Genomic DNA, 12592 nt, shown 5'->3' with positions numbered 1-12592 from the left:
ATGTTAGACTGTCTGAGCTCTAATCGAATTTAAACGTCCATCTTCTTGGAATAGTAAGCCAGAAACTCCTCCATAAATGCATAAATGTCAGTCAACCAACCTTTATTATTATGTCTTGGACACTGTGCTAAGCACTAGTATGGATCATTATTATGAATTAATAAATAAGTTCAAGATTAGTACCAAATTCCTTGATATCAGACACAGGAGAATCTATTATTGTCAAGGAAAAGCTTCATGAAGAAGTTAAGTATGTGAATTGGTTCTTATACAATTTCACTAGGCTAAGAGGGGGAAAGGAGAATATTCCAAATGAAGGGCATAGTGTGGAGTACAGGCATGGTTCATAAGCTGGAATTTTGGTCTTGGAGTTAAGATGACCCAGGTTTAAATTGTGACTCTGATATTCATAAGCTTTCAGTTTCAGTGACCTCATCTGTAAAATGGGGGTGAGGGTTTGGAGTGGATGGATGGCCTCTAAGCTGTAAATCTGTGATTCTGTGATTCCGCTCAGGTTGGGGAGATGGGTTTGGGAAATAGTGCCTAAGCTTGTTTGGCTAATGTGTGGGGACACAAACATGATATGTGACAGATAGAGACTGGCTGAGGGGCCATCAATAATGTGGTAAAGAATCACAGACCCTAGAATGTCCAAACCGGAAGGATCCATTGTGACAGTACTTAACTCTAATTGGGGCTTACTATGCCTAGCCAGTCCTTCTACTCTACCCTAATGACTCCCTATCAAAGTCATTACAGTGACTTTTCAAAGCCTTTGTCTTCTCTCCTCCACTCCCAAGCCAAACTTAAGGCAAATGTCTAAGCCTCCTATTTTTTGAAGATATTCTTTCATGCGTTTTAGTTCCATGCCTTCATTCCTTAAGTCATTGTAGCATTAATACTCCTCCTCTCCTCTCAATAATAGATGAATAGGTATCTCTAATCCATGATAATTTCTTCATCTTTGTTCCCATGTACTCCCATCACCCTGCTTCTCTGTATACAAATATGATACTGACACCTAAACCAGAAAAAGGAAATTGTAGACCCATTTCATTAATGAATATGGATGCAAAAATCCTAAATAAAATTCTAACTAAAAATTATATCAATATATTACAGAGATTTTAAATCATGGTCAGGTGGGATTTGAACTAGGAATGCAAGAATGGTTTAACATAAAGAAAACTATTAACATAATTGATTATATCAACAATAAAAGTAAAAATATCATATGATCATATCAATAGATGCAGATAATACTCTTGATAAAGTGCAGCACTCATTTCTATTAAAATATTTGATGTATTGGTATAGCTGGATTTTTCCTTAAATTGATAAAAAGTATTTATTTAAAACCATCAGCAAGCATCGTTTGGAATGGGGATAAGCTATAGAGTGTTCCTAAAGTCTGGACACATAGGCAAAAAGCATGTTTTCCAGAAATGAAATGATTGAAATTTTCTACAACATTTTATTTAATTGGAATATTAACAAATGTCATCTTCAATATGATTTCCATCATTTGTGATGCAAAGGTTGAAGCGCTTTGCAAGATTCACGTGAACTCGATGCAGTAACTCAATAACTCCACATTGCCATCAATTTTAGCATATTCACTCTTAGAATGTGAATATGTAATCATGTGATCTTATTTGAATGTGAAGATGTTATTTGTTAATATTCCAATTAAATAAAATGTTGAAAATTTCAATCATTTCATTTCTTGAAAACATGCATTTTTGCCTATGTGTCCAGACTTTAGGAATACCCTATAGAGGCCTTCCCAATAAGATGAGGTATGGAAGAAGAATGCCCACTGTCACCAGTCTTATTCAGTATTGTATTGGAAATCCTAGCAGTAGCAATAAGAGAAGAAAAAGAACTGGAATGGATCAGAATAGGCAATGAGGTAATAAAACCATCTCTTTTTGCAGATGAGATGATGCTATAAATGGCAAATGCCAAAGGGTCAACTAAGACCTTAGGTGAAACAATTAATAACTTTAGCAAAGTAGTAAGATTTAAAGTAAATCCACATTAATCATCAGCCTTCGCATATATCACATACAAAACTCTGCAAGAAGAGATGGTAAAACAAATACCCTATGTAAAATAACTCTAACCCAGCCCAAACCCCACTTGGTCATTGTTTGGGCCCTGATTGGCTCAGAGTGAATGTAAATACCAAGCATTTCTGTTTTGGCCAGAAACCCTGAGGGTCTTCCCCTCTCAAATTGACTTTTTTTCTTTTTATTTGCCTAGGTAAACATATCATTCTCTGTCTCATTTTTTTTACCTCACCTTAATTACTAAATGGGCATTGCCTCAGTCAAACTGAGAATTGTTAAAAAGGCCAGTGTCTCCCACTGTATCTTGGGCCATCTCCAGTCATCCTCATCTATATCTCACTACTGGACCCAGATGGCTCTGGAGGAGAAAGTGAGGCTGGTGACTGTACAGCACTACATCACTGAAGACAAATTCACTTGTATGTCATGACCTCCCTGATGTCATGAACCTCTTCAAGAAGGAAGGACAAACAACAACAACAAGAATAGATAGTACAAAATACCTGGGGGCCCACCTGCCCCCCTGAAATCCAAGAATTATATAAAACAAAATTATTTAAAAAACTTTTTATACAAACAAAATAAGATTTAAATAATTGGCTAGTTTCGTTGTTCATCGGTAGGCTGGGTCAATATAATAGCAAAGAGAATTTTACCTCCAAATGCTTTATATAATCAATGCCACCCCAAATAAACTACCCAAAATTGTTTTGCTGAACAGGCAGTTTTCCAATGAAGAAATCAAAACAAGTTATAGTCATAGGAAAAAAGTCTGTAAATCATTATTGATTGAGAAATGAAGATTAAAACCACCCTGAGATATCATTTTACACCTACCATACTGGCTAAAATTATTGAAGGGGAGGACCACCATTGTTGGAGAGAATGTGGAAAAAATTGGGACACTAACTCATCATTAATGGTTTTGTGAACCGATCCAACCATATTTGAGAGCAATCTGTAATCATGCCCAAAGACTTACTGAACTATGTATATCCTTTGACCCAGTAATACCACTGCTAGGTCTATTTCCAAAGATGATTATGGGAAAAGGAAAAGAACTTATATGTTCTGTTTGTGGTGGCAAAGAACTGGAAATTGCAGGGAAACCCATCAATGGGCTGAAGACGTTATGGTATATGATTGTGATGGAATATTACTGTGCTATACGGAATGATGAGCTCCATGATCTTGCAAAACCATGGAAAGACTTCCAAGAAATAATGAAGAGTGAAATGAGCAGAACCAAGAAAAGTATTCAGTAAGAGCAATATTATTTTAAGAATGATTTTGAGTAAATAAGTTATTTTGTCTCCTATAAATACCTAAATTAACTATAGAGGCCATATGGAGAAAGACACAATCCTCTTTTTATTGTACTGTGTTATAGAAATGTGTGTTTGATTTCACAAATTAAAAATAAAATAAATTTTAAAAGTTTAAAGCAAAACCAAAGAAACAAACAAAAAAAGACTTTGACCTGGGCCTTTGATTTCACTGAATTCCTCCAAATGCAGGTGGCTCTGCTGGCACCTGCACCATTATATGTGTCAAAGGGCCTAATAGCACAATCATAAACCCATAGAGCTTCAGAGCTGGAAGAAATCTCTGAGGTCTTCCAGTCCAACTTGTACGCAGGTAATAACACCAGCAAAACATACTGAACAGCTTTAGCATGAAGACCTCTAATGAGGGGGAAATTATCACCTCTGAAGGGAAATCATTTCATTTTTGGACAGTTCTACTCATTAGGAATTTTTTTCCAACATCAAGCCAAATCATACCCTTCTTCAACTCTCACCCTTTGCTGCTGGTTCTGGGGCCAAGGAGAACAAGTTAATGCCTCTTCTACTAACAGGACTTTGAATACTTGAAGAGAGTCATCATGCCTCTCTTCACCCCCCAACTGAGTTAAACACATCAAGCTCCTTCAACTGATGCTCCTCTGGAATGAATTTAAACTTCACCATCTTCATTACTCTGTCTGGTCTCCACTTCAGTCCCATTCCTCTTCCCCCACTCTCAGATATGAAGGAAGAAAACTTCAAAAGCTATTATTTTCTGTCATATTTCTTCTAGCCACGAGACTAATATAATGAGTTGAGTCCTTCAGGAGTGATGAAGTACAGGAGTAAAAGATATCATTCAAAGAATCCTGGAGATGAAAAGTATTTATCACAATTCAAAGAACTCACCAAGTGTTTTAATGATGTATAAGTGGATAGGAAATTGGGGACGATCGATAAACACCTGGTCTTGGTTGACCAGGACCTCCTTGATCAGTGGCAATCCAGTTATCATCATAAAGGTAAGGTTGCCCCAACGGATACAGAAAACATTTCCGTATTTCTTGACAAGCTGAAAAAGAGTTAGTTTGAATTGCAAATTTCCATTGCCTTTCAGGATATTTTAGTCTATACTGTCATCAGATGACATGCTAGCAATGTTAAACATCAATTCTAATGGATTCCACTCCATTCAGTCTGATCCAATTCCACTGAATTCAATTCAGCTCACTCCAACACTGAATCATCCAACTATATCCCAAGTCCTGTGCTAGGAGCCATGCTGACAGTCACAAATACCAAACAATTCCTTCCCTCCAGGAATTGATTTTGGAAGGAAATGATCTGTGCATATGTAAGTAAATACAAAATATATACATAGGAAATTTTAAGTGAATTCATCAAACCCTAGCACCTTGAAGGTATTAGGATGACTTCCTGTTTGAGAAGGGTCCTTAAAGCTTGGCTTTGATGGAAACTGGGAATTCTAAAAGATTCAAGGGAGGAGCAAGTATATTCCAGGCTCTGAAGTGGCTGCTCAAGGCAGCATGCTGGGCTAGGAATATATGACAAAGAACAACTGAGAGTTTAATATGTGGGAAAGACTTAGAGGTCCATACTTGAACCGTTAGTAAGTTCATTGGAATGGGTAGAATGCAAGCTCCCAGAGGGCATGGTCAGTTTTATTTTTGTTTTCTCAATATCCAGCACCTAGCATAGTACCTGGCACCTAGCAGGTACTTATGAAATGTTTGTTAATTGGTTATTGATTGCTTCTGTCTTTCCTGCACAGACACCCATCAAAGTCCTTTCAAAACTCAGCAGATGGTTGAGCTTCTTTGAACTTAGCAAGGCTTCTCCTCAGGTCACAGACACTCTTAGAGTCTGTCACCACACTCTTCTCTGAAGCCATTACAGTTTGGTAGGGACTGAGAATGTTGGTCTCCTCTTTCAAAGACCTCAGACAGTGAAGGATCCCAGGTTGATAGCATATGATGACTATATTCAGGAGCCGGGAATATTTAGACTTCAAAAAGAAAAAAACAAATTGAGGTGAGGGATGGGATATGACAAGGGCTTAAGACTTGAAATCTATTAGGATCTGAGTTCAGATCCTGCCTTTGATCCCTTCCTGGAACCAGTCACTGAACTTTGCCAAGATTTAGTTTCTGCATATGTAGTAGCTATCTCAAAGGGATATACTGAGGATCCAATGGGATAATGCATGCAATGTTCTCTACAAATGTGTAAGGGCTATCTCAATCTCACCTGGGTGGCAGCATGGGATAGTGAATAGAGATCCAGCATCAGCATCATAAAGACCTGGGTTCAAGTCCCACCCCTGACCCATGCCAGTTGTATGACTCTCAGTAAGGCATTTGACCTTTGAATGTCTCAGGTAGGAGGTATCCAGTGGATTGCTCCTGGATGTGTGCTTGTCCCTCTGCTCTCTAACATTTTATCAATGACTTAAATAAAGGCACAGATGGGGTGCTTATTTGATTTGCTATCAACACTTAGTTGGGAAGCATAACTGGTAGATGAGGTCAATCAAAAAATTTCAATGGGCAAAAATGTGAAATTCAAAAGGGATGAATTTAAAATCTTACACTAAGATACAGCAGTCAATTTCACATGTACACTTGTTATGAAAAAAATTTGGGTCTTGACAATTTGGTTTTCTTCTCTTTGTATTTCCATAACTACATTTCATTATAATGAGTATCCTTTATAATCCCATTTCTTTGCATTTAAAACCACAATTCTGAGTGAGTGTCTATTGGTTTCACCAAAACGACTGCTAGAGGGGTGCAGGACAGAAAATTGAAATAGTCCTTATACAGAGGTTGAGTAAACTGTGCCTATTATGAGTCAGCAACATGATATAATTGGCAAAAAACCATCATTCTTAGTGTTTGGTGAACTTAATTTAAAGGGATTCTATTGGGATGTTGGCAGTATGATACTATCACTGAGAATTGACTGATAAGGCCAGTGAACATCAGAGACCTGACGTGGCTTGTCCAAAGTCTTACAATAAGTGTGATGGACCATGGGTACTTAACCTTTCCAGTGTGTATTTGTGCGTGCATGTGTGTGTGTGTGTGTGTGTGTGTGTGTGTGTGTGTGTGTGTGGTAGTGGTGGTGGTAGTGGTGGTGGTTGTTGTCATCATCCCTTTGTTAATTTATTGAATCCCATGGGTGCCTTCTGAGAAGAAAGTTTTTAGATGCATAAAATAAAATACGCAGGATTATAAAGGAATCCAAGTACATTAAAATGCAGTGATGAAAAAAATGTTTTTAACTAAAATTCAATGACCCCAGTTAAGTACCTCTGATTCTAGTTAGAAGGGACCTCAGAGGCTGCCTCTGCAATTTGTGCCAGTCATTCTATTAATGGACATTTATTAAGTGCTTACCATGTGCCAGGTGCTGAGTGCTGAAGATACAAAAGACAGTCTGTCAAGGAGCTCATCTATCACTTTATAGACATTTGATAATAACAATAAATAGCTGACATTTATATACTGCTTACTGTGTGCCAGTCACTGTGCAGAGTACTTTACAATCATGATCTCATTGGTTCTGAATCATAGAAAATGAGTCAAAAGGGGCCATCCAATCTGGACTTGCAATGTCAGCAATGACATAGCCCAAGACTGATGAGCATATGACTTTCTCCAGATCCCACAGGTTAGAAGGGGACGTGAACCCAGGCCCTCTAAACTCCAAACCAGATGTCTTTTTCATTGTTAGAGGCTGCTTCCCAGTAGGGCCAGAGCAGGGACAGATGGCTAGGCTCGTGGCTGCCCAATCCAGCACATTTCCCAAAGCCCCAGTTCCCATGCCCTGCTTACACCCGTTGGATTCTCACCCTTACATCTCACTCCTTACCTTTTGCATGGAAATTTGGGGGTTTTTAAAGTCCACCTGTAAGAAGTTACCCAATACAGGCAGCCCAGGAGGGCCAGGGGGATAGTTGAGATGCCGCCTCCTCTGCAGATACTGTGCCAGGATGAGGAGGACGGCAGAGAGGAGAAGGAGGGTCTCCCGGGGGGCTCTTTCCCAAAGGGAAAGGAAAATGCTTCCCAGAGAGAGCTGCATCTTTCCCCACTCTGTCACCAAGGCCAGAAAAGCCAAGCTCCTCCTTCTTCTTCCTTTAGCAACAGCAGCAGCTATGGGGCCACCAGGAACGGTGTTCACGTGAGAGACAAAGCTCAAGCTCTGTTTGTCCCCTTGGAGCTGCTGCCTGTGCTGGCTTTATAGGCTAGGCAGTGAGAGCTCCAGGGAATGCCAGCCTCCCCTCTGTGCTCCAGCCCTCTGCCCTCTTCCCTCTACCAGGGCCTGCCTCCTGGGAGTAAACACACCCCACCACCATCCCCTCCCCCCTGAAAAGACTATTGGACTTTTCTGCTGGGAACCAGAGAGACAACGTGGCCTGAGTGAACTACGAAGGCTCCACCCACCACCAGACCCACACAGTGGGGACCAAATCACAGGGCCAGATCCATGAGGCAGGAAGAGACTCACATCATCATCCCCTTGTTTAGGAGAGCAGCAAGCTGAGGTCCAGGGAGGCCAGGAAACTGACAAGGTGCCACACCTCTGTGTAAGTTTCAGAGTCTTCACTGGAACCAGACTCTGCTGGCTTCAAGTCAGCACTCTTCTCCCTATTATAAACTGCCTCCTGATGGCCTTGAGAACTAACATAGAGGGGCTCTAAATCTGGAGTCTTCGACCCCCTTCCCCAAGGAGTATATGGATAGATTTCAATGGGTCTGTGGACTTGAATGGAATAAAATAATTTCAACATTATTTGAATAATTAAAATTAAATTCCAATAGATTTGGAATAAATTGGGATAATTATAATTCTAACATAACTGGAATAAACTAAAATAGTATGTCAGTATAAGTGGAACAATTGGAATAAAATTCCCAAATAATTGGATTAAATTGGAATGGAATTCTAATATAATTAAAGTAAAATTCCAATGTAATGAGAAAAAATTGGGATAACTGGATTAAAGTTCCAATGTAATTGGGATAAATAGGAATAATTGGAGTGATTGGAATAAAATTCCATCATATTTCAATATGATTGGAATTTCATTTGTAATCCTCCGCAGGTTATTTTATGCTTTTATTATTCTGAGAAAGGATCCACAGGCTTCAGCAGACTGCCAAAGGGGTTCAGGGCACAAAGAAGGTGGAAACCACCTTTTCTGACAGTCAGGCCCTTCCAAATGCTTGTTACTACTTTTCAAACCTACCTCAGTTTGTGAGATTGGGGCCAGGAGCCAGGGGTGAATGGCAATTCTCGTGTTTTCCCTTCCAATGGTCTTCATGGAGCAGTGGGTGGAAAGCTGATCTGGAATCAGAGGGCCTAGGCTGGAATTTCAGCTCTTCCGTTTTTGCTTCCCTGTGCTTCTATTTCCTCATAAGTAAAAAAAGAGGTTGGATTATCAAAGGTGTCAAATACAAGACCCCTACTTGAAGCACTATAGTTCTTCACTCCTGAGTAGGGCCAGGGGCAAACTAAAATGTCATTTAGAAATGTATAATAAAATAAAGATACTACACAACATAAATAATGCCAGTATGTGGCTTTCTAAGCGTTCAGGTTGACACACCTGCATTGGTGACCTCTGAGTTCCCTTTCCACTTCAAAGCTATGCTCTCTCACAATGGAATGAAAGGCTGTGTCCCCTCTCTTCTGGCATCGTGTAAACAAGAGGGAAAGGGTAGGGAGATAGCCTTTTGGACAAAAGGCCAATCAATGACACACAATTTATTTATGCATCATAGAATATTTATCTGAAAGAAATCTTAGAGATGATAGGATAATAGAGTAACAGATCTGGAGCTGGAGGGATCTCTGAAGGCATCTATTCCAATGTTCTCATTTTACAAGTGAGGAAACTGAGGCCCAGAGAAGACGAGATTTGACAGTGGTTACCATCATTAATCACCTAATCACCTAATCATCCCAATGTTCTACAGAAAGTTATAGTTTATGAGGAACTTTCCATGTGTTCTCTCATTTTATGCTTACAATAACCCTTTAAAATAAATGTGATTATTATGCCGATTTTACAGATGGAGAAACTGAGGCTGAGAGAGGTTAAAAGAGTTACCTAGGGTTTCATAGCTACGAAGTGTCTGAGGCAAGATCTGGGATTCATGTCTTCTGACCCCAAGTGCAAGGGTGGCAGCTGCCAAGGTGAAGTAGGTAGTCATTTGTACGGGTGGGATTCAAACCTAGGTCTTCTGACTGAAAACTGTTCTGTTACTTCATCGTGCCTCCTTTAAGTGACAAATATATTGGAAGTAGTAAACAGGTTATTTTTTTAAACTTAAATCTCTAAGTGTTCCTTAGCCCAGCTGGATCTCTGCTGTGATTACATCCTGCTTCTCAGAAGGCTCTTTCTGCCCCCCCCCCACATACACAAAGACATATATATACACACACATACACACACACATATTTATACATTTATCTTATGTATACACTTATATATACACAAATACCCAAAATATAAATTTATATATAAACATTTTTATATATGCACATTTACATATATACACATATACACACATGCATACTTGTTCATACATTTATACATATACATACATGTATATATGTTTGCATATGTATGACAGAGAGAGAATGAGAGAGAGACATAGAGAAAAAATATATAGATATACATATATGTACATATATATGAGATGGTAAATATTTTTGGGGAATTTAATTTAAAATTAAATGTAATTCAAATACATATTACATCTTACACTTAAGAACAAAAACTTAATTTCACAAACACAATCTCAATAAGCTAAGACTAGAGAGAGTTTGGTTGACAAAATAGCTGGTAGTTAAGGTGACAGCAAGGTCAAATATTAGCCACTGTTTTGCTATGGCAGCCAAGAAGGCCGTGGCTCCACTAGGGTATATTCAGTGTACAGCATCCTGGTCCAGGGAGGTGATGCTGGGTCACCCTCTATCCTGTTCCAACCTCCTCTGGGGCTTTGTCTTCAGTCCTGGCACCACAGTTTTAGAAAGGACACTGGTAATCTATAGAGGAGGTAAAGGAGACATGTTAGAATCCAGAGCCTCTGACTCCAAACCGCGTGGTCTTTCCACTGCACCACCCTACCTCCAGATAAAAAGAAACCTTGGGAATATGCTATAGGAGGAATATTTAAAAAACTTGGGGACACAGCCTGTAGGAGAGTGTGTGTATTTAGGGGTAGAGGGTTGGACATGGAGCTGACTTCAGTTCTTTGAAGGGTAGCCAAGTGGAAAAGATATTAAACTTGTCCTGGTTGGTGCCAAAGGGCAGAATTAGAAATAGTGGGGTATTTAGGCTTGAAGCAAGGAGGACCCAAATTAAAAACCAGAGATGTCCAAAAATGAAAAGGATTGCTTCTCTGAAACTCACACCTGCTCAGTAACTCTGCCCTGCGGAACCTCCCTCCCTCTGACTGGAGAAGGTAGAGGGTGGGTGTCAAGGAACTCCTCCTAGATTCTCCATTTTAAAGGGGGTCCAGGACCACCACCTTATCCTTTCCTGACTGAGGACTTCATCTTTGACCCCCACCCTCTGTCTGACCACACTCCTGTCTTTCAGCTTTTTTTTTTAAAATGGGCTTTCTTCTTCCATTAGATTTTGAGTCTTTCTTGGTATCTGTATTTATGGTACCTGGCACAAAGTAGGCACTTAATAAATGTTTATTGACTGCATACTTCTAAGAGTGATGGATTCCTTCTCATTTGAGTTCTTCAAGTAGAGATGTGATCGCCATTGCAGAGGAGTGCTCTACTGGGATTCTTCAATCAATTAGTAAACATTTATCGTTTTCCTACTATGTGCCAAGAACAGTGCTAAGTACTGGGGATACAAAAAGAGGCAAAGGACACTCCCTGCCCTCAAAGAGCTTACAACCTAGTAGGGGAGAAAACATGCAGATTATATATGTGTGTGTGTATATGTGTGTGTGTGTGTGTGTGTGTGTACACACATATACACACATATATACACACACGTACATATATGTAATATATGTATACATACATACACATACATACATATATATGTATATAGCAAGCTATCAATAGGATAAATAGGACATCATTAGCAGAGGGAAGGTACTAGAATTAAGCATCGGGGAAATCTTTCCATAGAAGATGGCATTCAGCCTTAGATGTGGCTACCTACATGGCCCTGAGGTTGCTTTCAGCTGGGAGACTTTGTTATCTTATGACTACTTTGACTTCATCAATCCATCTGTCAATCGATCCACAAGCATTTATCAATGGCTCACAGTTATAGGGTGCTTTAATGTTGACAAAGCTCTTAACATTTATGATCTCATTTCGTCCTCACAACCATTGATGAGGTAGGTGCTATTAGAATTCCCATTTTACAGATAAGGAAACTATGCACTTGCCCGTGTCTCACAGGATGAAGTGGCCTTACTCCTTACCAAGGCTGACCCCCCTACTAGTTCAAGTGGCCCAATTCCATCCCTTCTCCTGCAGAAGATTGCCCCCACTGTCTCACTTATTTTCAATCTCTTTCCCTCTCTTTCCTTGCTCTTCCTCTCTGCCTACCGGGATCCCATATATCCACCATCCTCAAATAACTTTCATGATCCTCCTACCACACTATCATCCCATATCTCTTCTGCACTTTGTAACTAAACTCTCCAAAAGGCTGTCTTCAACAGGAGCTTCCACTTTGCCTCCTCTCACTGTCTTCTTAACCCCTTATAATCCAGCTTCCAATCTTATCTTTCTCCCTAAACTGTTCTCTCCAAATTACTTATGATCTCCTGGTTGCCAACTCCAATGGCCTTTTCTTAATCTTTATTCTCATTGACTTCTCTTGAGCTTTTGATTCTGTGAATCACTCTGTCTTCCTTGATAGTCTCCTCTATCTAGGTTTTTAGAATACATAAATCTTCTGGATTTCTTCCAATTTCTCTGATGACTCTCCTATCTTTTTTGTTGGATTCTCATCCAAATCTTGTCCTCTAACCATGGGTGTCCCTCAAGATTCTGTCTTGGGCCCTGTTCTTGTCTCCCTCTATACTACTTCACTTGGTGTACTCATCTGCTCCCATGGTTTTAATTACCATCCCTCAGCTGACAATTCTCAAATCTGCCTAGCCTGCCCCAATCTGTCTACTGACCTACGATCTTGCATCTCCAATCACCTTTTAGAAATCT

General features: G+C 39.7%; 1 protein-coding gene across 1 annotated transcript in view; it reads right to left on the bottom strand.

Moving 5' to 3' along the window:
* Positions 1–7669, bottom strand: part of LOC118846152 (cytochrome P450 2J2-like) — a 37588-nt gene extending 29919 nt beyond the window's left edge. The window contains exons 1-2 of the mRNA XM_036754396.1: positions 7253–7669; positions 4268–4430 (exon numbers count right to left, since the gene is read on the bottom strand). Coding sequence (XP_036610291.1) covers positions 4268–4430; positions 7253–7462 — 373 coding nt within the window. The 5' untranslated portion in view covers positions 7463–7669. The remainder of the gene's footprint in view (positions 1–4267; positions 4431–7252) is intronic.
* Positions 7670–12592: the final 4923 nt, after the last annotated feature.

The sequence above is a fragment of the Trichosurus vulpecula genome, chromosome 4 (assembly GCF_011100635.1).
Source record: "Trichosurus vulpecula isolate mTriVul1 chromosome 4, mTriVul1.pri, whole genome shotgun sequence".
Classification (NCBI taxonomy): Eukaryota; Metazoa; Chordata; class Mammalia; order Diprotodontia; family Phalangeridae; genus Trichosurus; species Trichosurus vulpecula.
The sequence above is the reverse complement of the archived record's forward strand: the minus strand, read 5'-3'. Positions and strand labels throughout refer to the sequence as shown.